The following is a 25,289-nucleotide window of genomic DNA, read 5'->3' as shown; positions in this document are numbered from 1 at the left end:
AGCTGGCAACCTGCCTGCCTTGCTCAGCGCTGCTGCATAGCTCTCTGTCTCCTGAGGCAAAGGTCTTGCTAGAAGGGCACTAAAGGCCTTCCTGGGATCATGCAGGCTCCTCTAGGGAAGCCAGGGAGCTGAACCTGTTCCCTCCAACCAAGAGCGTGGAGTGTGTTTTGTGAAGCATTAGTCTGTTCATCATTCATCAGCAGTCCACTGATCTTGTCTCCTCTCTGGGTAATGTGTGCCTTGCTGGTTTGCCTCAACAGCTGGTAGGTCATGCAGGATTTGAGAAACAGCTCTGGCATTGTACCAAGCAGAGGCTGTGGGACACTCGAATTCCAGAGATGATGTGTCATGAAAGCCCTGGCCCTGCCAGCCCCTCTGCATGAGGCTGCTGGAGGTAGTGGGAGCCTTGCCGGGTTGCAGTCCCCATGCTCAAGGAGAGCTTTGGCTTTCTGAGCAGATTTTGGTAGGTGGATATTAGCCGCAAAATCTGTTTGGGAGCCCTCTGCCTGCCTCCAGCAGGAAGGTGACAACTGAGCTTGTGGCTGGGAGAAGTCAGCTGTTTCCATTTTCTTCCTCTGGGGACTTGAAATCTATTTCCAGTGAGGTGGGTCCCTGGGAAGAGGAAGGGCAGCTCTTCTAAGTGAGTGCTGCCAAAGCTGAAAGGCACTGGGAGGTGGCCTTGCCAGCTCAGACATGTAAAACACTTCAGTCAAGCCCTGGAAGAAAAACAGAGGATAATCTTAGTATCTCCTCTTACATACATTTTGGGCTCTGCACTGTCCTCTGGTTTGTTACTAAGCTTTTCTGTAGCCTTAGAAAGTTGTTGAAACAACTGAGAAAGTTGTTGTTGAGAAGAAGAGTACATTCTTTCATCAATTGACTTTCTATTGTCTATTCTCTCCTAGCTGGACACCATGTTTTATATGGCAAACATCTTTAAAGCTTTTAGGGTATTTCTCTTCTTTCCTTACCCCCGAAATACCCTCTTTGATCTGGATCATTGGGCCAGCTCTTAATCTGCGCTGGAACAGGAGAACGTAATTGTGATGGATCCCCCAGTGATATTACCCTTCCCAAAAGCAACTAAATGTGATCAAACCCTCATTTTTGTTTTATGGCTGCTTGTAGCAGTGCCCAAATATTTATGGTTCCCCAAAGTCCCACATGCTGCCAGGCCAGGCTTTCCACTGGAAGATAATGTATTATATTTATCCTGTTGGTTAACTTGCACAACACTCCAAAGCAACCACTCCACTGGGCTCTAGCTTGTTGCTCGTTGTAATGGTGCATTTGTGGTATGCAGTCCTGATTCTCCTTCACCCTCACTTAATTTCCTGGGAACTTTCGCCTCTCCTAGGCTGCTGAGCTTCGTGAACATTTACCAATGGAAGGTGGTGTATTTGTTTTAATCATATCTATTCTTCAAGCTGTCAGATTAATTGCTGGGCTAGGAGGGGGGTCCCTCCCTGCCTCTGTCCTGCCATTCTCACCTCATTTTGATCAAAGGCTGGCATTGATCTGATACAGTGGGAAGCTAACCAGAACTAAACACTAAGGCTGTCTAGGAGCCACAGGGACAGACCCAGGGGCTCTGCATTGCTGGGGGGGCACTGGAGGTTGTTTTCTCAAGGGTGGTTAGGGTGTTGGATCCTCCTTGCATGGCACACTGCGCTGTAAAGAGCAACCTGGGAGTCGCACCAGCTGCTCCGCCATCCACACTCATTCACTTTGAAATCCCTTTAGCACTGGAACAATTCCATTAGCAGGACTTCTTAGGCCTGATTTGGAGTGGTTTCTCTGCTGATTGAAACTAAGTCTGTGCACCAGTGTGGAGAGCTCATCATAACCAAGACATTCCCTGCGTACCTCGGGGCTGCTTGCAGCTGAAGTCTTGAACAAAAGATCTGCTGTTAGACAAAGGAGGAAGGAGTGAGCCTCTGAAGAGAGGAAGAATTTCTCCTCTGTTTGCCAGCAGTTTTTTTCTAGCTATTCTTTTTTTAAGGATTGGTCACCAATTAATCCATGTCATTTTGCAGACAAAGCTGTCAACATTTTTAAGGTTGCATGGTGAAATAACTTCAGTGCTGTTGGTTCTAGCAGCTCTGAATGTTCTCAAACAAATGCCTTTTAAGATAAAAATGGCCTGTGCTTGATCCCAGCCCAGAGTTGTGCTCGTTACTCTTTTATTTGAAACGTCTCAACTGAACCCAGTGAAGTCAGTGAGAGCTGCAAGTGTTTGAAAGTCAAGTCACACTTATTTCCATGGCTAAATATGGGCGTAATGCAGGGTGTTACTCTAAAATGCTCCAGCGTGTGACCCAAGTTGGAGCCCAGCAAGTGCACAGACACTGCCTGCAGTAGCTTCTGACATCTTTCAGGTCACCAACCTGTTGGACCTGAGTGCCAAACACATCGTGCTCTCTCACTTTTATTTTTTGCTCTTACCTGCTGTTGGGGTGTGAGATGCCTCACAGCCACGTAAGAGTGTAAGCTCACTGGCAGCTTGCATATGTGTGTATTTCTGCTGATTTCTGTCCATTGGGTCAGAAGTGAAAATGGTAGAAGCAGGACACCTTCCTCCCCCACCCCTGCACATTTCCCACACAGAGTGTGGCATTTCTTGCCACTCTCAGTGGCAGCACTAACATACAAGATTAAATCTAGCCCATCACCTTGGAGTGGGGGAGGTGCACTGGTTCTGTGCTGGTGTAACAAAATCCATCTGAAACTGACACACTGATTATCCCTAAATGTTTGAAGAACTTAAAAACAGCATAAAATATATATGAAGAGCATTCATGAGATTTTTCAATAAAATTAATTAATACAAGCAGTGCTTTGCAAATTCAATTTAGTCCATGTGGGAACAGTTTGGTGAGTTCTAGTGCATGTATGTAGTCCTTCAGTGGCAGGAGCAGGTCTGGTTTGTATTGCATGGATGCCCTGGGTGGAGGAGAGCTCACGAGGAGTGACTGCAGCTTCCAGCTGGGAAGGGGCAGCTCCATCAGCATTTGGCCTCAGTGGCAGTGCTGTGTGTAACAGGGGCGTAGCTTTAGCTGTAGACCAAGCCCAAGTAACAGGTCCTTACCCATCAGCCGAGCATCAGACAGGGCTGGTTAGTGCTGGCCTGGAGTCCTTAACGTCTTCATAGTATCAGGAGTCATTTGAATGCTACAGCTCTTTCAGTTAAGCTCCCGTTGAACTCTATGCACGGATATTGTAATATAATTGGCTGGCCTGCTGCAAGTGCGTTAGCAGAGTCTGCTGCTGAAACAGCCTCTGTGCTTCAGGCTGGAGGGGAGCCAGAGCGAGCCCTGGGCTCCACACAATGCCATACTGATTAGGAGGGTGCGAGATTTTGTTTTTGCTAAAATAGTTCTGCCAGTACAGCCCGGAGGGCAGCTGCAGTTACACTGGTACAGAGAGGCCTTATGCTGCTCTGAATTGTCCCTGGCTCTGGGGCGGGCGGGGATGCTGCTGGGTGTACCTTTATCCTGCAGTAACAGCCTGTGCATGGCTGAGTGCTGCCCAGCTTCACAAGTGCAACTTTATTTTGTTGATATCCACCCCATAGCAACTTCATCTCAAAGGCCAAAGGGAAATATTTTGCTTCCTCTGGCTGTTAGGAAGTGGGTTCTCCATGGCAGCAGTCCCTTCACACAAAGGGTTCGGTCCTGAGCAGGAAACCCTGGTCCAATCCCTAATGAGCCCTTCCTGCTGATAAGGGAACCTGAGGGTCAGGGGTTCTGCCTGAGCCAGTCAGCTCCCCAAGAACTGATGTGCTTTTTAATGAGCACATCCTCCAGAGCCTGTAAAATGAGACTCCAGGCCCTCCAGAGAAGTGGATGCAGACCTAGGTGCCACAGAATGGGACCTGGCTGAGGAAAGGCCAGCTCTGGCAGAGCTGTGCACCTGTGATACTGCTGCTGCTCTCTGACATCCTGAGCTGGAACATCCCATCCCTTCCTTGCTCAGCAAGTTTTCCTCTTACTGTACATGGAGACCCAACACTGGTTTTATTCCTGGAATAATTGTATTGATGTGTGCAATATTATGTCTATTTACTGCTAGGTTGTCCCCCAGTTTGGGAAGTGGACTGGAGAATAGGGTGCATTCCTGTTTTGGAGCAAGGAAGCTCTTAGGTCTCTTTTTCCAGCTTTGCACTTCGGAAAGGCCTATCCAGTACAGTCCATGACATGAAGATAGGATGAAGTATTTCTCTCTGCTGGCAGCCCATGGCATGGTGCTCTGCAAGCCCCCTCACCAACTGCTGCATCAGTTTTGCTGTTCAAAAGCCAGTTCCATGACACTTATTTCCCCCCTCAAGGTGAAGTGCACTCTGCCAGAGCAGCATTGCACAACTTCTGAAGTCACACTTAAACTCACTGTGCTCGATTAATAACAAATCCAACAATAAACCTGGAATACTGGAGTACTGCCCTTCAGCAGGCCATCGCGTGCTGCTGTTGCTGGCAATTGGGAGTGACATGGTTTTTTCCCATGACAAATCTTTGTTCCCCCACTGGCTATATTTAGACACAAACACATCCAGAATCAACTGTGCCTGTGGCAAGTTGTGCTACTGCCTGCAGCAGCCCTCACCAGGGCAACATCACGTGGGCTTTTATTCTGTTGCATCTGCCCTTGCGTCTCCATGCTGATGGAAAACGCATCATCTCAGCCAGGCTTCGATTGCTGGGGTGGAGTGGTCTGGCTGTCCTTGCCTGACTGTGCCTTTTATCCCCATCTTAAACTTTTCAACATAGAACCTGGCTGTGCGAAGGAGAGCTATCACTCTCCCTTCTGGAGAGGTTACACCTCCTCTGCTGTCTCTCTGTCACACTGCTATTTGAACACTAGTATGCTTTAGTTGTGATCCTCCTCAAGGATTAGCTCCTTGACTCAATGGATCCAGTGTCAAAGACTTCCTGTGAATAGAAGAAAGGTGTGAACATCACTGTTCATGTAGGGGTCTCCACCATGAGGCTGTCTGAGGTCTCAGGGAGAATGGGGTGACATTAGAAATCAGAAAGGACCTGGGGTTTGGCTTAGCTCTTGTGATTGGAAAAGCAGTGATGACAAAGCAACTTGGGGTCAGCCTGGGTTGGCAAGCCTGTGAACAAAAGCCTGAGAAAAGTTAACTCACACTATCAATTCGAGTTAAAACCCCCATTTCCTTGTTCCTTATAAGTACTTGAGGCTGGTCCTGCTGCAGTCAGACCATCCTCCTTTTGCAGGGATGCAATCAGAGCATTTTCACCAGGAACTGACTCCTGTCAGCAAAGCCCTCCATGCAGCATAAGTCAGTCTGCCTTGGTCTGCTAGCAGGATCACAGGCGGGATAATTCCCATTTTCCTCCTGCACTTGCATCTCTTACTGCCTTTGGACACAGCTGCCTGCTTTGCTGTGGCCTGTAGCACCACACAGTGGGTTTTGTCCCAGACATAGCTGCTTTTCCACAGTGGTTTCATGCATGTTGCTCTTCAGAGTGCAGGAACTTTGACAGACCTCACCACAATGATATAACCCTGCATCAAAAGTCCCCACTACTCCTAGAGCACTTCAGGCAGGTTCTTGGCTCAGTTCGTGTGTGCTTCAGGGTGTGAATGCTGGGTACCTGCTCAGCAAGTGGAGCATATGGACGGGCACCACTGGGTTGGCAGTGATTTCCTTGGGCTGCACTGCCCTGGCTGGGTGGTGGGAAACCATCAGTCCTCTCCCTGAGAGCCTGCCTTGGGCAGTGCCCTCCAAACAGGATCATCGCCAATTCTCCAGCACCATCCACCCTGCTTTTATCTTCATTTCCTCCTTGCTTGCTTTTTTTTCCAGCTGGGATTTCAATGTTTGTTTGTTTGGTGTTAGGGAGGCTTTCTTGTTTGCTTTTTTAAATACCTGTTGTGACAGGCAGAGCTGAGAACAAGCCAGGCTGCTCTCTGCATCCACCTGAGAGCCTGTTTGGGAAACAAGGCCAAGAAGGGGACAGGAGGGGAAAGTAGAAATGCAGTTGGGTTTTTCTTGGGAGACTTTCTGTCCTTGGCTGATTATGTGGGGTGAGGGGTGAGAAGAGCTGGTCAGTTTTAGGTTCTGAAGAACAAGACCTGTTATATCATTCTGGGGAAGGTTTCTGCACGCTGGCAATACCGGGCACTGTCGTTCTGCTGCTGTCTGGTCCCTCTAGTCAGACCATCCTGACGTTCAGGAGCAGATGGCACCATGCTTGCCTTCCTGACATGTGCCCCTCTTGTTCCCTGCCACCGTTTTCACTCCTCTGTTGAGGAAGATGGTCTGGGAGTGAACAGCAGAGTGGGCACATGGGCCAACCCCCGGTCTCTGCATTCATCCTTCTTGTGCAGTCTCACACCCTTGCATGCAGAAGGAAGGACAGCAGGGCAAGTGATCTGTGGTGCTCTGGGCAGGAATCTTCCACTTTATTAAAATGAAAATATTTACTGGCTGCATCAGTTGCCCAGCTGTGGTTAGTTTGCATGAGAACCATTTCCTGCAGTTAAGGAAACTATTCAGCTTTACAGCAGATCGTGGAAGGAAGAGATACTACTATGTCCAAAATCCTCTCTTTGCTGAGTGGGCAAGCTTCTCTCCTGAATCCCTGCCATCAAAGCACTTGGGGTGACAGGAACAGAGCTGCCATTGCTGTGCTGCAAGTAAGTATCACAAGTTCCAGTGAGGAAGGAAGGGCTGCAGGAGAGGGTCAGCGGGAGAGCCAAGGCTGGGTGGTCAGGATGGTCCTTTAAAGGCTGCGAGGCCTGAGATGCCATCTTTCTGCACTTGGTGACATTTACTTGCCAGCTCCCTGTCCTGGTGGTGGGATCTGACATGCTGCTCAGCGCTGCAAGGAGCCAGCAGGGAAGTGGTTGGTGTTGTAGTGCATGTTTGAGTTGGGTTCTTCTGCTTGAAGCCACTGGAAAGCTATTCAGGCATACTGGAGGTCTGGGAATGGATGCCTCCTGCTTGTCCTCTTCGGCCAGACATCATAAATGCACTCTCCCTTGCAGTAGTCTCATCATCTAACACGCAACAAAAACTATCCAAGTTCCGAACCTTGCTTGAAAGTGGATTTTTATAGGTTGTAGGTGTAACCTGCCTTTTTAAATGTTAATTGGTAAAGGTGATCTCTGATAATCTGCTTCCAGGGGCTGGGGCAGACGGTACAGGGGCTTTCCTGGCCTTTCAAGATTTCCTACTGATGGAATCATGTCATCTCTGTGAGTCCACGTTTATTTCTGCAGAAGGAAAGATTGCTCTTCAGTGCCTCCTGGAGAGTCACCAGATGTTTTGGATGGATGCTAGAATGTGATGGAGTGTCAAGCACTAAATTGTCGCTGCTCTGGGAGGTGCAAAACCCTGCAGTCAGGCCAGAGAAGTTGCCCCACTCTGTTGTCTTGTCTCCTCTACCCCATAGCTGCAAGGTGTGCAGGATGCCTTGGTGGAATCAGCATAATCTAAAAAAATACTTTTCTTGGTCCAAGTCTTGCAGCAGCTGCTTTGTCACAAGACCCTCATTGGCAGAACAGGTTATTTGCCACTGTTTAATTGGGGCTCAGAGGGCTGGGTTTCATTAGTGGGGGGAAAACAAGCAACTCATTTGTGATTTGCATACATCAGTGACTATCCTCTTCTGTGTGTTTGCTCACACTATTTCCACAAAATGTGGCATAACAAGAAGAGGGGTGAGGGAGCACTGGAGTGTTAACTAAGACTCAGTAATATCCTGTTTTGTGTTCAGCGTTTTCTTCTTACAAATTGAGCGCTTCTTAAAAGTATTGATAGATGATAGAAGCAGGGCCTTCCTGCTACAGCAGCTGTTATCCACAACCAGGAGGATACTATAAGGTGGATGGAGAAGCAGCCCAGGGTCTGTGGTCTGTGGAGCCAGCAGAAACAGAGCAGCAGAGGGTTTGAGATTCCCAAGGGTGGAGGTCAGGCTAAAGCTGGGGACGCTGCTGGCTCCTTGGCCAACATTAAGTGTCCTTTGGGCTCAGTTTGTTCATTGGTGTTGGATGTGATCTGTCAGCTCCTGCAGTCAGACCCTGCTGGTCCCTGCCTGCTTCTGGCCAGTCACCTTGATCTTCTTTGTGCAACTGGTGCTGGTTCAGCTGCTAAATAGTCTCCATAGGTATTTCACAAAGGCAGGAGGTACTTTCCCTAGTGTGTTCCTCTTCAACAGCTGCAGCATGGCTGTTGTGGATCGGAGAGGCTGATTTGCAAAGACATCCGAGATCTGCTGTGTCAAGGGAAATGTGAGGGCAAACAGGAGGAGCAGCACAGAGCTCTGCCTTTGGATAGCAGGAATGTTCTGCATGGATGGAGGAAGGAAGTGGCTTGGCACCAGTGGAGCAGACAGATATCTTGGTGAATCACAGGTTCAACATGAGTCACTGCTGTCACATGGTTGTGAAAAAGGCACACGTCATAGGGGGCCATGTAAGGAGCTGCGTGCTTCCCAAGGCATCTGAAGCATTCCCCCGCTCCCGGTGCTGGTAAATCCGTCACTCATGCTATTCCCATTTTGGATGCTGCGTTTGGGGAGTATATGGGCCAATAGCTGAGAGTCGATGGAGAGCAGTGAGAGCAGTCAGAGGGCTGGAAACCACGAGGAATGAGAAAAGCTTGAAAGGACCTGGGATTGTTTAGTCTAGGAAAGAGCAAGCTGGAGGGGGAGCAATATGAAAAGCTTTCAAAGACATAAAAAGCTGCTGCAAAAAAGTGAGGGAATGATCTGTTCTTAAGTAGCTACTAGGAAGAAGATATCAAGTCATAGGCTGAGCAAAGAAATCTAGTCATTGGGGAAGACTTACATAAGTGAAAGGCTGATGAAGTACTGAAGCTTTGATGCATGTGGGATTGGTGTCAGGAGACCTTCAGAGCACCCGTCTCTGGGTGAGTGGGAGAGGAAAGCCATCTTGCTTTGGCTGGTGGGATGCACTATGAGACCTTTGTAGCCGTGTTCCCAATTGCTGGAATATTATTTTCTAAAGCTTGTGGTGAAGTCCACCTCTTTTAAGCAGATAGGCATTTCCCAGACGCTGCTGACCTTTGTGGTACAAGCCATCAGGGATTACATGTGGCAGTGACACTTCATCACTGGTATAGCAGCAATTCTCCAAGCTCCTGGTCAGGCTGCAGACTTGCACCAAAATGTGGGGGGAAGCCTCATTGTTAAGGACAGGGATACAGAGCGTGTTCACCTGTGGTGGGACAGCAAGGGACCCCATGGCTTGCTGCTTGTCCCTGTGTACGACCACGCCAGATGAGGCATAGGCACAGTCCTTGTCCTGACAACATTAGATGGTGCAGGGGAATCCCCCCCACCAAGGCAGAGCTCCCCAGCACTTTTTTTTGCTGGTTCAGGGGCAGACTTTGGCTGTGCTTTTTAATTGTGAAAATTCAGAGCATGTCTTTGTGTCCTAAATAGGCGATTGTCCTGATCCTCATCCCTGGAATCCATTATGTCTTAGCAAATTACTTTCTCTCTTTTAAATGCCTTAGTGATTAAAGATGCCACAGCAGATACCCTTAATGAGTACAAAAAGGGTAATAATTCCTCTTGTTGGCACTGAATGCAATTAATCAGGCCCCTTTACTTGCTTTTTAAACAGATGAGGCATTTAAGGCCAAGCAAGTTTTTAATTGGACTTTAATGTTTCTCATTTGCTTCATTTTGGCACAAGCATAGGAATTCCCACCCCCAGGTTTGCTGGATTTATTCAGGGTGATAAAAGGCTCAGCATGGAGTGAAGACTCAGCAGCAGACTCAAACATGTCCCTTCAGCCTGTGCCTGGCCCCCTTGCCTGGCCCAAGCTTGGTCCTGCTGCAGCAGCACAGAATTGTCTGGACAGGAGCAGAACCAGGCTATCCAGCCCAGAGCCAGTTTCCAGCATGGGGCTGACATTGCATAATAATATTTCTGGAGTAGTCATCAACACAAGGGTGCAACATAGCCTGCCCTTTTTTGTGAGGTTCCCTTGCCTTGAAGGAACTGTTGACTTGTGAGTATTCTTGTGATTATGTGGATGCTCTTGATGGAGGATCATATCATAGCCCAGACCCTGTAGCTTCAAACGCAGGGTGAGTGGTGTGTTTTAAGCTATATTCCTGAGATCCACGGCCAAGAGGACATACAGAGGCCTTGAGCACCATTACAGATGGATGTGTGCCAGGAATTGCCATGGGAGAAAAGATACATGATGAGCAGCCCTCATCTAGTTTGCAGCTCCTGCTCCCTGAAGCCGGCACCACCTCTTCTTCTACCTCTGGCCATGAATCATCTTGCCTTTGGCTCCCTTCCCTCCCATCTATCCTCCACTGTGGTTTGGGGACAGCAGTGGCCTGTTAGCCCATCCCAGTCTGTGTTTCATGCAGAGACGTGTTCGGCAGCCCAGCTTGGCTGATTGAGCCCTGTCCCAGCTCAGCTCTTCCCTGGCAGCAGCCAACAGCTCAAGGTTCACCCAAAAAGGCATCAGTCTCAGCATGTGTGAGCCTGCCCCTGAGCCTGCTTGTCACTCTGCAGGGCAGGGATTCCTCTGACGGCCAGGAAAAATCCCAGAACTTTCAGTTGGATTTTTCCAGGTGTGTGCTGTGTCCTTTGCAGTCAGACCTGTCTGTATTTCAACTGACAGTGGCTGTGGGCTTCCACCCACAGAAAGGTCAGTGGATGCAGATGAGCTGTGGGTGCCCTTGGATGGGTGCGATGGTTCTTGGGTAATTGGCCAAAAAACTTTTTTTTTTTGCCCCAAAAAAATATTTAGGAGAAATCTAGGGACAAGGGACAACACCCTTCATTTCTACATCCCTGCTTTTCCCACTTCAAAGGTAGGAAAATCTTAAGCCCAAGTGTGTCTGGAAAGTTAAGTGTATTCAGAGAAATGTGTTACTGAATACCTTGTGTTAATTTAAACACCTTCTGCCTGCCAGGCTTGGGGCAGAGGAGCTTTGCCAGCTGGATCAGCCATGGCACTTCCCTAGATCTGTTTCAGGGCATCTTTAAGGCCTCCCAGTGCAGCCTAAGGAACTGCTGTGCACGACCACCAGGCTCTGCTTTCCAGGCAGCTGCGCAGCAGGGCGTGCCATGGGGGATGCTTGCCCAACATTTTATTTGGTTTGTCCTTATTCTTTGTCATATCTCCTCTCCTCTGACTCCCTTACATCTTGAACACGCATCTGATACTGGGTTTGGTGGTTGAGCAAGGCTTGTATAGTCCTGGATAGCCAAATGTGGGAACCAAGTTTCTCCAATTTTATCTTGTGCTGAGAACATCTTTGCCCATTTTGCCCCCTTACACCACTTTCCTGCTACCTGCAGGTAAGGATACCTAGAGCCATCATGCCTTGAAAAGTAAGGGAGAATTGGGGGCTGAGCAAGGATCAAGGTTTTATTGTGTGATCATGGTGTGAAGGGCTCTAGACATGTTGATGAGATGTTTGGGGATAAAGGTGAATCAGAGAGCATCCAGCTTGTTCTGTGTACCTGCAGAGTGAAAAACTGCTGGCTGTTGGCTGGTGCTCCAGCTGTGGGCAGGGACTGAAGGAAATAAAAGGGCCAGGTCCTAGGACGTTTCTGCTCCTCTGGCTAGTATTGAGGAGGGGCAGGCAGCCTTGTCCAGTTGCTATGGAGCCTGCCAAGATGTCCTTAATCCCAAATATATCTATGTCAGGAAGCTGCAACCCCAAGTGACTCTAGCCTGTCATTCTTTCACTGAGAGTCTTCTGGCTGAGGCTTACAGAGTTGTCATTTTCTTTGATTTAATTCCATATAAACTGCAGAATTATTTTCCTTTAGAGGCTTGCAAATTACGGAAGCATAAACCATGCTAATTATCCGATAAGGACAACTTTGGATACGTTCCCAAGAACGGCTAACCCTGGGCAGGAGTGTGCTCAGAGAGCACTGATGGAGAGCAATTTGCCATGCTCACCTGGCTGCCTTCCTTGGGCCCCCCTTCCCAAATTCCTTCATCTCTCAGGAACGAGAATCATTTCCTCTCTGGCTTCTTGCAGAGGCAAAGGCCCTGCAGACCTGAAGTTATCTCTGGAATGTGTGTAAACACGAGTTCAATGGGATGCTGTTTGCCCCCCATTCCTGGGGGGGTTTAAGAAGGGTTAATACAAGTTTGTTTTACGGGTTCCTATCCCTGAGAATTGTCTTCCTTGGAGGGCAACCCGGCTGACCTGAGTCCCTGTGTATGCATTTCCCAGCATAAAGGGGAGATTAGGGGGCCCCACCACGCGGGTGGGATTTCACTTCTCTAAGAACAAGGAGATGAAAGACCAAGGGGTCTTCCTGCCAAACAGGGACCCGGGAGACAGTATGGGATCACAGTGCACATGCACTGGGATTCAGTGTGCAGCTAAGAGGATTTAGGTGATGCTTGGACAGAAACAGATCAGGAGAAGGGTGGGGGCTACAGGCAATTCTGTGCTACCATCTTCAGACAGCACTGAAACATGAGCAGGGGGACTAAACCTTAGAAGTGACGTATGGTCTGGGACAAAATGCATTTCAATGAGAGGCATAAGGAGCTCTATCTGTTTGCATAAAAATAATTCAGATGTGGGTTCATTAGTGGTGGACAAGTACGTCACTAATGAGACTTCCCTGGAGACCAAAACGTTCTTGGATTTAGAATAAGCAGCAGCAACCAGAACCTAAAGCTAGAGAAAATCAAGCATTAATACCAATGAAATGGTTAATTCCTAGATGTGTTGTCAGCAGTGGTGACGCACTGAGGCTGGATGCCTTCCAGAAAACAACACTTTAACTGAAGACAAAGAACCAGACTTAGCACAGAGGTGATCAGTGGAATGGCTTGGCCTGGTATATACAAGGGGTCAAACTAGATGATTTAATGATCTCTTTTGGCCTGAAAGCTCTCTGTTCCCTTAAGAAGATAAATGAAAAAGCCCTTTCACAAAAACCGAGCACTTGAGATATGTGTGTAATGAACTCTGCTGCTTCCAGGGGAACGGCAGAGCAGGATCTGCAGGAAACGTGACCTTGCCGCCTGCAGGCTGCCTGGGGTTGATGGCCCCCTGTTTGGTGGCGGTGGCTCACCACCACCGAGGCCACCACTCTCGCCCATGACGTTTCTCATCTCTGTTTTTTATTGCCATCTCGCTGAATTTAACCAACATTTGCTCCCTAATCTCTGTCAGGGTGAAGAGGCCAAGCGGTATGAGTAGCCTCCTGGGGAAAATTGGTGCCAAAAAGCAGAAGATGAGCACACTGGAGAAATCTAAACTGGACTGGGAGAACTTCAAGGAGGAGGAGGGGATTGTGGAGGAGCTGGCAATCCATAACCGAGGGAAAGACGGGTAAGAGGGACTTTACCTAATAGTAGTCCAGGATTTCCCACCACTTCCTTTATATGTGGGAAGCCCATTGCTGGCTACAGAGTTCAAAAACCCATGGAATTTCTTAAGGGTTTATTCTAGGGATACATAAAGCCAGTAGCTGCTGTAAGCATCACAGGGAGACAGGTAAGTCTGCAAACACCTATCACTCTCTGCTAACAACCTTGTGAGTTCTCTAAGTCTAGCCAATGTCTGGCTTTATCATGTCTTCTGCTTGTGGCACAGAGCATGAACCAGTCTAATGCAGCCGCCCCATGAGGAAACACTATTGCCTTTGTCCTGTTTTCTTTTTTGAATTTGGGAGGTTTTTATTCTGTTCTTCAAATGATGCATTTCAGCTGCATCTGTCCTCCCTCCTCCCGCATAAAGATTTATGTAAGCCCAGAACAGCTGGCAAGGTGCATTAAGGATTATGGCAGCGCTGGGCGTTGGTTGTGTGCATCAAGCAATGTTCACTCCAATGAAGTTAATGGAAGTATCATAAAAGTAAATGGCAGTGCTGTAAATAAAAGAGAAAGTTAATAACATGCACTGCGGGGAGTGATAATGAGATCAGAAGTGGCATTTCCAGTACAAATGCTTTGCTAAGCTCTGGGAAAACATAACCAGCTTAGTGGACAGCTCGTAAAATGTATATTTTATTATAAGCTGTTCTTCTACTCCACAGGAAAAACTCAGAGCTTCTGCATTCCAACAGATTGGTTTTTCTATTTTAAACAGGTATTTTATAACTGTCAAATAGATACTTTCAGTTTGGTCTTGCACCCTTCCACAACACACCTTCTCTATCAGATCTCCCCTGTTTCTGGTTCCATGCCCTTGAACAAGTAGAGCAATTCAGTTGGAGTGCTGGAGAGGGGCAGCTGTTCCTCCAAGATCCCTGAAGTCCAAGGAGGTGAATGATTTACACCACATACAGGTGTGGCAGAGCAGTGTTTCCTGTCATCTCTTGTGTGCCCAAACCCAGTATGTCAACTGTTCTTTGCCAGTGCTGTTTCCTTTCCCACCCCATTCAAGCAGGACAGCTTGCTCTTCATGCATGGCAAACCTTTCTGCAGATTCACGTAATGGTCCTTGAAGGCTAAAGAAGGGATCAGCACATGGAAAAGATGAGCAAAGCAGAGCAGCAATTTTAAGAGCATCTTTAATCTTGGACAGCTTTGGGTTTTGCTGCCTGTCACATCCCAGGATAGAAAATCTGCTGAGCTCTTGGCAAGCAGTTTTTGTCATTAAACAAATGAGGAACATAATGCCAGGATAACTTCAGATGCTCCTTACAAATATGTTTATACTAGTCAGGCATGTAGTGTGAGGGGATCAACGGAGTATCTCCTCACTAGGAATTACTTTCACCTTCAAGGTAAAGGGAGAAGGGAGGAGCACCAATGGAGGCACAGTCCATTGCATTTCTGCTTACAGGCCACCTCAGTGTTAAGGGTGCAGTATCGTCACAGAGCAGCCAGCCCGCCTGGGGGGCAGGTCACACAGACACAGCTGCTGCCAGCCTCAGGTCATTTCACAGGAGCCTGTTGTGCCTTCTGCAGCTGCCTCTTCTCCTTTAATAATGTCAGCCGTGCTCACCCTTCAGTGGGCAATCATTTACACATCTCTATAAAAATTGTAATGAGCTGTTGTTAACCCTTCAACCCAGGCAGGCGAGAGCAGGCCACTGCCTTTAATCCCTGGTGCTGTTAGAAACCTCTGCTCCCCATGTGTTCTGCTGTGTGACTGTAAATGTCTGCCTGACAAGGAAAGCTACAGCCCACTCCTGGAGATGTTTGCTTGATGCCACACATCCTGTGCACTTACAGAGATGGTCCATGTGTGTCTCAAGGAAGGCAGGAAGCTTTACGTTTTGCTCAGGAGCAAAGACAGGCTAAACTTCTTTTTTGTGCTAACCCTGTAGAAGTTGCTCCAGCCCAGAGCTCCTCATACCTCCCTGGCCCTTCTCCAGCAGCTGCACATGCTTGGCCAGAACACTGGCAATCAGTGGAGCAGTGGGGCTGTGGCATCTTTCTGCTGCCAGTGCTAGTTATCAGCCAGCCACAGCCTGGGCCTAGAATTTCCAAGACAGAGGGGACATGTGCTGCCCAATGGCTCTATTGTCCCTTGCCTGGTTTTCCACCCCTTGTACTACCAGCCCCCATCTAGTGATTTGCATTTCCTTAGGAGTAGAATCTGGGCTTTTACAGCCTGGCTGTTCAGGTCCTGAGGGCCTGTCCTGGATTTGACAGGAGTGGCTGGAGTAAGGAGCAGAGGCAGCTATCCCCTTTGCTGTTCATCTCTCTGATGTGCTTTATAAATGGAAATGTGTAGTGGCCTCTTAATTGGGCCACCTTTGTAGGGCAGCCCCATGGGGGAGCAGCCGGCCCCGTGCACTCCTGCACCGGGTGACTGATGGTGACTGACAGGGGACAGGCAGCACCACTGAGACCCTCCCCAGAGCAGCTTGCAGCTGCCCTTGTTAGCAGAGACAGCCTTGCTCCCAATGGATTTACTTTGCTCTGCCATGGATCACAGCTGCCCTGTTTCCAGGCAGGTTGATAATTTACAGGAAGGTATTGATTCAGGTAGCAAAGGTTGTTTAGACAAGCTCAGGACGGATGTTTGTGCCTCGCTCACGCACTTTGCACCATGTTGGGTGGTGCCTTGCTGTCGGCTGCACAGAGCTGGCTGAGCACAAAGAGAGCTGCAGCTCCAGCACAGGCTTCAGAGCACAGAGGGGCTTGTGCCGACCCTGCAGCTTGCATCTGTACCTCCAGCCCCTGTGTGCCTGCAGCACAAGCCGGCCAGGCCCCACAAGCCCCAGTGTATGCACAGGTAGTGCCTGGGAGGTCTGCTCTGTCACCTACAGCTCTTTGCTGTGGCCAGCCAAGGACAACACCATGGGATGACGTCGCGGTTCCTCCTCCATGCAGCGCTGCTGGCTGCAGCTGTGAGACCGCATTCCTGGTTCATGATCCATATCGATCCCCCAGGAGCCAGGCCCTGCCCACCAGAGAGGCACAGAAGTCAGGGAGGAAGAGGAGGAGGAAGAGACTGACTCCTTGCTGAGGTTGATAGATGGGTGTCGCAGAGGGGCCAAAGGAGCTTCAGATTCAGTAGGTTGGGCTGTCACTGCCCAGGCCATTGGGTTGTTCCCAGATGAACATCAGTAATTCCTGTCCTTGTCTTCCCAGCTGGGGTTGTGGTTGGTGTTTAGCAGTGGAGGGGGAGAAAAGCCACACACCCAGCAGTATGACACTGAGCACATACAGCATGACCCCTCAGCTTCCTTCCTGTGGCCTCTCCGAGCCCAGCCCTAGGAGCCGGTCGCCTCCCTGCTTGCAGGGATAAAGGGAAGCGACACTCCCCTGCCTGCCTTTCCTGAACCAGTGTGGGGAGGGGGCCTCTGCACAACCCTTCTCCAACGGTGAGGGGCAGGGGCCACAAAAATACCTCCTCCCAGCGAGCTCTTTGCCTACATTGTGCCATGCTGGTCCCTGCCCCTCACAGTCAGCAGAGATGAGCTGACCCAGTTGTGTCAGCACGAGACGGGCTGGAGCTGCGATGGGAAGGGGGTGGCAGCAGCGATGCATAGGGCCGTTCACTCGCTTGGGGGAATCACTTGCTGAAAAGAATCTGGATTAATTCATTTCCAATGATGACTGGATGGGCAGGAGTGTCAGGGCTGTCCCTTGCAGCAAGGGCAAATGCTCCCTACTGGGAACACATTCAGTACTGGTTCAGTAGTTGTAGCATAAAGAATTGCAGAATCACAGAATGGTTCATGTTGGAAGGGGCTTTTAAGGGCCAACTAATCCAACCCCCAGCAGTGAGCAGAGATTCTTTATCTAGATCAGATTGCTTAGAGGCCCATCCAGCCTGACCTTGCAGGGACCTCATCACCAAATGTCCATCTGTCTCAGAGAGACCACTGATAGGAGAGACCTTCAACCTTTCTGTGCAGTTCTTGGGCACCTTCATGCACACTGCCAGCCACCCAGCAGCCTGGAAAACCCACAGAGCCTGAAATGCTCATCTTCCCTTAGGCTTTGGTCTTGCTCCTGGTGAGCAGGAAAAGCAGTGACTGACAGAACAGCCAAATTCAGTGGTTCCCTGTGCATCTTGCACACAAGTTTAATGACCTTGTGATGGCAGTCCAGTGTTTGCCACCCTGGAACAAATGCAGAACAATTGTGATGATTCAATTACAGCTCCTGTTTTGAATTGCAATTTCACTCCCTCTGTAGGTTAATTAGTAGCACAGCCCCGGGCTGTCTGTGGCAAGGGTTTGCAGCAAAATACATTAAAATTTCAGCTGCATGCCATTAATGAGCAGCAAGGTGCTTTTCCAGGCGCAGGCGTGCCTTCTTCCTCGCAGCACTCAGGTGCTGTGCTGAAGGGCAGCACTAAATACTCAGTGGTGGTTAGGAGCTGGTCTGTGGCTGGGAAGCCCCTGGCCTGCATCCCTGAGCTGCTGCAGGCTTGCTGGGTGATGCTTTTTGCATCCCTATTGCTCCATGTGTCTGTTCCTGGCTTTTATCATGGGCCTGTGAGCTTGTATTGAGGGTTGTGGTTGGATTTGAGATGGTTTGCTGGGTGGTGCAAAGGCCTACTCTGATCCCCTTCAAGGTGTCTGTGGAGGACATTTCTCAGCTGTAGGAGAAGAGCTGGAACCAGAATCAGCCAGTTCAGTTCTCTAGCCTGTGGAACCACCAGACCTCTGGGAGTCCCCCAGATGACAGCCAGCAGGCCATAGAGCAGTTTTGGTGTCCATAGGAGATGTTCAGTGAAGTGATCAGTTCATGGAAAGAGAGGGAAGGAGGCAGATGGTGGTTTCCCTCTCTGCTTGTCCCTTTGGGTGGGGTTTGCCCCAGGGTGGGAGCCACACAGGCTGCCACGGGCACTGCTCACAGCCTCTGCCTCTGCCTCCCTGCAGGTACATCGAGAGGAAAGCATTCCTGGAGCGCGTGGATCACAGGCAGTTCGAAATCGAACGTGACATCAGACTGAGCAGGATGAAGCCCTGACGTGCCAGGGGTGGCCGTGGGGGATCCTGCCCCCTTCTGTGCCCCAGGGCTGGCTGGGGGCTGCCAGCCACCAACGACCACCAAGCACAGAAACTGTTCTCTACCCAAGACTCAGCCTGTATGTCTCAATATACAGGGTTTTCCTTTTACTGTAATAGTTTGGGGAGGGTATTTGTCAATGGGGGCACTTTGAGGGTTAAATGGCCCAGCAGGTGATAGAAGACACTGGTGTAATTCTGGCAACAACTTTCCAAGGAGAAGAGGTGGTGGCACCCATCCTTTACCAATCCCAGGTGCTTCTGGCAGCAGGAGGAACCACCAAGGCTGGGAGAGTACTGGCATGTTTGGTGGTGAGAGTGGGGCTGCAGGAAGGTTTCATGGCTGCAGTGCATACGCAAGCTGTGGGCTGGAGCCCTTCTCCCTGCTCTGCCAGCCCCGCAGCACTCCCTGCCCCTCCGCCTTCTGCTCCTGTCCAGACAAAGCCAAACTGTCTGTACTTGTTTGTGGGGTCTGATGATGCTGGGGGGGGTTAAGCAAGCTGGTGAAGAAATCCTTCCTTGTTCACGCTGTCAAGAAGATGGGAGCAGCTGCAGCAGGCAGGAAGGGCCAGGATCTGAGTGTTCACGTGAATAAAGTATTCCATCCCAACACTCTTGCATGCTGGCAGTGTGGTTTGTGTGGGAAGCAGAGGACAAAGAAATTAAGGATCACGTAGAGTAAGGAGTGTCTGCAGTCATAAAAACCTCTCTCAGAGGTGCCCAGTGTGTGCCCTGATAGCAGCCTGGGGGTCAGAGTAAGTGCTTGAATCACTTTTCCCTCCTCAGTACTGGGGCTGGAGGTGCAATGAAATCCAGAATTGAGGGTGACAAGGTCAGTAGTCCTGTAGCAGTGCTGCAGGAGTAATGAAACCCATCCAAAGCATGGCCACGCAGGGACTAAGTGCAGCTGCCTGGAAGGGCAGGCCAAGGCTTCTGGGTGTGGAACGAGCAGCCGGAGCAGGAGACCAGCAACGCACCATCATCCTGGCCATCCCTGCTGGCCTGGCTCTGGTGGAGTTGGGCAGCTCCCAATGTCTGGCCTGTGCACATCCTTGCAATGGAGGTACTCACCAGCATTTCCCCCCAGGATGCTCTGGGCTTGCTTGGTGGGGCAGCCCACGCTGGTGCTGTGCCGGGGGAGAGCAGCACAAGCCCCATCCTTCCTGCCCACCGGGCGAGCGATGCCGTCGCTGCCGATGGCCCCTTGCCTGCAGCTCTGAGCACGGTCTGAGCCTTGGGCTCATGTGTCCACTGCTGAGTCAGCCCCTGCTCTGTGGCCATGCTGCAGGATAGACAAGAAAAAACACCACGTGCTCAGGGGAGTTGCAGCCTTTGGCACCCTGTTCTGTACAGAATCAGCTGTAATGGACCTGCTGAAACAAGCCTGAAATTGGACAGAAACAAAACAACAGAGTGATGGCATGTTTTCATCTCCAAACACTTTCAAGCCAGTTGCTGCTCTGGCTTAGGTTGCAAAAACAACCAGAATCTCTGTGCTGGGAACTTTTGTGGGGGTATCTCAGCTTGGGGCTCCTGAGTGTCAGTGAGTGGCCCTGGCTGGACCTCAGTAGAGCGAGGCAGATGCTGCTGCAGTAGTTGGGTTGCTCTCCTGCTCCGAATGGTAGTGCTGGACCATTTCCAGCACCTTCTCTCCTTATGTGCTGTCCTGCCCTCCTTACAGGGTCCCTCCCAACAGGGACCCCAAGGCAGCCCAGGCTTGTTTTGCTGCAGATCCCCGAAGATGGTGAGATGCCAAGGCAGCCACAAGCAGGGCTGGGCCTGCTGTGAGTGCTGAGCAGGCAGCCAGGGAAATTATTTGCCTTTTGCTCTTCTGTTGCTGAGAGGAGAGGAGGGAATATTTGGGAACTTCTCTGCCCTGTGTCCCCCATGACCCTGATGCTGGACAGAGGCAGGAAGGGTCACCCTTGCAGAAGCTGGGTCCCCGTGGCATCTGGCTTTTGGGGGCTGACAACCAAAACCTTTGCCACAGAGTGAGTATCCGTGCTGCATTCTAGGGCCCTTTCTGCTCCAGCAGCTCGGCAGCACCAAGTAGGTAAGAAATGGAAAATAATTCTGTGCATTGTATTATGAGCAAGAGTAGAATGGAGATGCAACAAGTACCCTTGGAGATCCCAAAGGCCAGAGGCACCAAACCCAGCCTTGTTTTTAAAAGCATTAAAGAGCTCCAGGCTGTGTCCGTAGTGAGTCCTGCAGCTGCATATGGCTCTGGATGGCTTAGGGGTGGCTTTGGATTCACATGCACGCTAACAGTGTGTTAGAGGGATGTGGCCAGCACAGCCTCCCCTGGCACGCTGGTGAACTGGGAGAATTGATGACCCTCAGTTTATGGGATCCTGCCTGCCAGCCCTAGCTATGTTCTCCGCAAACCCTCCAGCCTCTCTTCTGGAGTTTTTTCTTCTCTTCAGCTGAGTAAATGTGGAAAATCTTGAAATCTTGGAAGCGACCTGACCTGCTGGAAAAGTGCAGTTTAAGGCAGTGGCTGAGAGCCTCAACTCCCCTCTCTGCTGGGCTCCCCAGCTCGTGGCAGCGTGGTGTGCCCAGCTCAGCTTGAGGATGCTGGGCTACAGTGCCAGCTCCTGGCCCAGCAAGCTGGGACAGGCTTGGTGGGACAGCCGGGAGGCAGCCTCCAGCTTGGGCTGATTCCTGACTTCCTCCATGCTCCCAAGCGTCCTGCGTTTTTGCTTGGTTGGATCATGTATTCCTCGCCTTTCTTTCCTGAAGACGAGGAGTGATTTACAGGTCTCCAGAAAACACAGCTTGGCTGCTTCAGAAGGGAAAAAAAACCCCAACCAAAACCCCTCTTTGCTTGCTATTTCCATTGCCCAGTCAACTTCCCACGAAGGGGGGTGGCCCCAGGATCCACCAGCCCTCAGTGTCCCCACCAGCCCTTGATGTCCCCAGCAGCCCTGCACTTTCTGTGAGGAGCAATGTTCTCAGGAGATGTGGGTCCATCTTTTGAGACATTCCCACCTTGAGCTGTCTTCTCTGAGAAGCTCATGTTATCCATGGGGTTGGGACCTGCCCTGGGCATTTGCTTGGGGTAATTTTGACCCTATAAGGAGTCCCTCATGGCCAGAGCATCACTTCGCCCCAAGGAGCTCCCCCTTCCCTGGCTGCCTGAAGGGGCCCCTTGTGCAGCTGAGCCCCAAACAAGGCTCCGATTGTGTCTGTGTGTCCTGATGGTCGGGGCTTCTGCCGTGGTGTCCGTGTGCTGAGGCCATGGTAAAACCAGCTGTGTCCAACCCACACCCACAGGCTCAGCTTTACTGATCTGCTGGGGTTTGCAGGGGCAATTACAGGGCCACAGGAATCACGACAGGGAGGTAACACTGCATTTAACACTGCTTCAGTGAAAGGGATGTGGGAATAAATGTTGGCTCTTCACATGGGAGGAGATTGAATGCTGGCTGCCTGGGGGTGCGTCCCATAGCCCCAGACTGTCCCAAGGACCACAACAGGTTTCATGGACAGAGCTGCCATGGGGCAAAGCATGGCAGCTGGGAGAAGGAGGGACCAGACTGTGGAGCTGTCCCTAGGAGCATCTGCCCACAGCCAGGGCAGCAATTTCCCAAGGGGCAGAGGTGGTGCCTGGAAGGTGATGCTGGCAGCATCACATCCTCTTTTCCAAGATGTTGTTTTCAGCCTCTTCCCACCTCTTTCCTTCACAGCAATGTCTCACCCAGCAGCACAGAGGGATTCTGTTTGCAGCATGCTCAAAACTAATGGGGAGTAATGGAGTAGCCCATGGGTCTTCCACCCCATTTGAGGGTCCCCAAGCCCGGGGCATCCTTGCTGGTGGGTGGTGGGTGCTGGCACTGGCATTTGAAACTCAGCTGATGATGATGGCACAGCCGGCCCTTGCCGCTGTCAGCTCTTCCCGCTCCCAGCAGTGAGCCCCAGCCGGGGGCGAGGATCAGCGCCAGCCCTCAGTAGGGGATGAATGGGGACACAAACAGAGCTGCTACTGTTGGGGCAGCCTGCAGCCCGCCTTGGCTTTGCTGGAGATGAGGGTGTGCCCTGCCATCCTGCTCTTTGGAAAGGCAAGCAGCCTCCCCCAGCATCTTCTCTCCACAGCTAAGAACTGACCCAGTGCCATGGAGAAGCGTGGGGATAAATCCTGGTTGTGATCCTGTTGGGTCCCGTGATATTACAAGCCAAGAGAAATGTCCTCATTATTTCCAGAATATTGAAGTCTAATAAATCCTGTCCTGCCTTATAGGATTTATTTCCTCATTCATTGCTAGGAGACTCAGTCCCGTGTAATCCTATTGCTGCTCCAGGAGGTGGGGAGTGGCTTTCCGAAGCACAGACCTAGCAGGGCTGTGGGCAGGAGCAGGAAGCCCCAGCCGAAGCTGCTGGTCCCTGCAAACATCCCAATGCCAGCCCATTTCCTGGTATGTCTCACTGTCCCAGAGCTGTGCCCTGCATTTGATTCACCAAAATGAATCTCATCCAATGGCTGGGACATGGCTGGGCCAAGAGGACGTTAATTGGCAGCTAGCCAATTAATACGGCACGGCACGGCACAGCCTGTTCACCCTGTCCATTGTACATCTACTATGCTCCCCCAAATCTCACTTTGGAGTCTTCCTGCACTTTCTCATACCATACCCAGCAAGAAAAGCTGCAAAAAGCCAGGAAAAGCTGGGCCCAGCACAGCCAGTCCCCTGCAGCCGCAGCAGCAGCCTGCCCATGCGGAGCCAGCCGTGCCTGGCTCACCATACACCAGGGACTCTCCGGAAGACAATGACGGACACATGAATATAGCTGGAAATTTTGCCACTCAAGTGTTTTCCATAGCAACCGTTGCTGGGGCAACCTGCATCCCAAGGACCATCCATCCCGAAACACCCAGCCCTGTGTCCACTGGAGCTGGCAGAGAATCACAGCATGGGACTGGTGGGACCCTCACCGCACCCCACTGGCACCAGTACAGGGATGCTCCGGCAGCCAGTTCAGCTCTGAGCATCCCCAGTGCTGCAGGGCCCCTGTAATGCTCCACTTTTCATCTTCTCTTTGGCATTTCATTTTCTCAAAGGTGGGAGAAGCCAAAGAGAGACCTGTTGGTGCCTGTCGCCCCATGGGCACTTGGCTGTGGAAGCAGGGATGTGCAGGAGCTGTTTCCAGCTCAGACTGCTCAGCAGATGCAAGCGGTGATTTTTGGCTCTGATGGACTGAAAATGGGATTGAGTTTGACAGTGAACACTTTGATCTGAGCATCAACACAGGGAGAGGGAAAAGTGAAATCCCCACTGTTTTTAAGTCCGGAAGCTTGTGGCCCCTCAACACCTGCCTGAAGGCATGTGGTAGCAGCTTCACCGTGGGGACACCTCGGGGATCCCATGAGACCCTGGCCTGGTGGGTCCACACCAGGCTCAGCGTCTCCAAAGCAAACACGTGGCTTCATGGGATCAGCTGTAGAGTGGCAGGAGAGAGGCTGGGGAGCTTGGAGCCCATCCCAAGGATGCCCACGATGCTCAGTGCCTGCACTGTCACCACTGTCACCAACAAGAGGAAACCACAGTCCTCAGGCTGTGCCCGCCAGGGCAACTGCGGTTTGTGGGCACGACCGCAGTCCCTGCCACCGGATGTCTCCCACCCACAGCTGTGCCTCAGTTTCCCTTTCTGCCAGCGATACACAGGGACACTTGCCTCCAAGCTGGGGACAGTGGTGGTGGCTCAAGTACTGCTTTTTGGGGAAGGGCGTGTGTTTGCAATCTGGCCTCAACTCTGCCGCCATACCCTGGTGTCACCTGAAAGTAACCCCAGAGGGTGAGAGAGAATGCTGTGATGGGGACTGCACCCGGGAGGCACGTGCACAGTCAGGGGCACGTTCCTGGCCTGTCTCCACATGCACCACTCGCTCACTGGCCCATGGTCTCACACAGGCCCACTCACTGCCCATTTGCCCATGAGCCCACTGGCTGCAGGCACCACTTGTGTCCCTTCCCTTGGTTCCCTGTGTGCTCCAGCTCTCACACGCTTGGGGAGCAGCGTAGGTGTCTGTGCAGCCTGTGCATGTCCATAGGTCCTGTACCCCCATGCAGCTCACACATGTGCCTCCCACAGCTCCCAGCTGCAGCTGCCCTCCCAGCTTGCTCCCAGCTCTCTGCAGATGATGGCAGGGACCATGGCACAGCATACAGCGATGCCAAACCCAGGCTTACCGGCTGTTGGGGCGCCCATGGGCCATGTGGCCCGGCTGTTGGAACAGGCCAGGCAGCCAGCCGTGGTGTGCCACGGGTACTATGGTGTGCCCTGTGTGCCAGGTGTCCCATGTGTGCCAGGGTGTGCCATGCGAGCCACTGCACCTACAGCTACCCTGCCCCTTACATCCCGCTGCCATTACACACCATCCCCATCACACCCCCCAGAACACCCCAGTTACCTGTTACCCTTTATTGCACAACCATTGCACACCCGCCCATTAACCTTTGATGCCCTTTGCTCATTACACACCCATTGCAGAGTCTTTTTCCTTCACTTGCACATCCATTACACACCCATAGAGCCTTTGCTGCACACTAAGTGCAGGCCCGCTACAACACCTGTTGCACACCCTTCCGTACACAGCTGTTGCACGCCGGTTCCACACCCCGTACCCTTTGTCGCACTCGGTCACACCCCCGTGGCAGGTGTCACACCCCCGTGGCATGTGCCACACCCGTTCCACGCCCCTCACGCACGCGCTGCCCGCCCGCCACAGCCCCCCCCGCCCTCCCGTGCCCGCCCCGCCCCCCGCCCCGGCCCCGCCCCTTTCCCGCCCCTCGCCCCGGCCCCGCCCCCCGGGCGGGCGCAGCCAATGGGGGCGGGCGGAGCGGCCGGGCCGGGCGCGCGCGGCGCTATAA

The 25,289-nt window shown here is 51.4% G+C and overlaps 1 protein-coding gene across 1 annotated transcript in view; it reads left to right on the top strand.

Annotated features, from left to right (window-relative positions):
* Positions 1 to 19,032, top strand: part of CFDP1 (craniofacial development protein 1) — a 62,197-nt gene extending 43,165 nt beyond the window's left edge. Inside the window, exons 6-7 of the mRNA XM_042027399.1 lie at positions 13,173 to 13,331; positions 18,292 to 19,032. Coding sequence (XP_041883333.1) covers positions 13,173 to 13,331; positions 18,292 to 18,382 — 250 coding nt within the window. The 3' untranslated portion in view covers positions 18,383 to 19,032. The remainder of the gene's footprint in view (positions 1 to 13,172; positions 13,332 to 18,291) is intronic.
* The last annotated feature ends 6,257 nt before the right edge of the window (positions 19,033 to 25,289 follow it).

The sequence above is a fragment of the Corvus kubaryi genome, unplaced genomic scaffold, assembly GCF_017639235.1.
Source record: "Corvus kubaryi isolate FWS band 111438036 unplaced genomic scaffold, C.kubaryi_AGA036_p1.0 37300, whole genome shotgun sequence".
Classification (NCBI taxonomy): domain Eukaryota; kingdom Metazoa; phylum Chordata; class Aves; order Passeriformes; family Corvidae; genus Corvus; species Corvus kubaryi.
The sequence above is the reverse complement of the archived record's forward strand: the minus strand, read 5'-3'. Positions and strand labels throughout refer to the sequence as shown.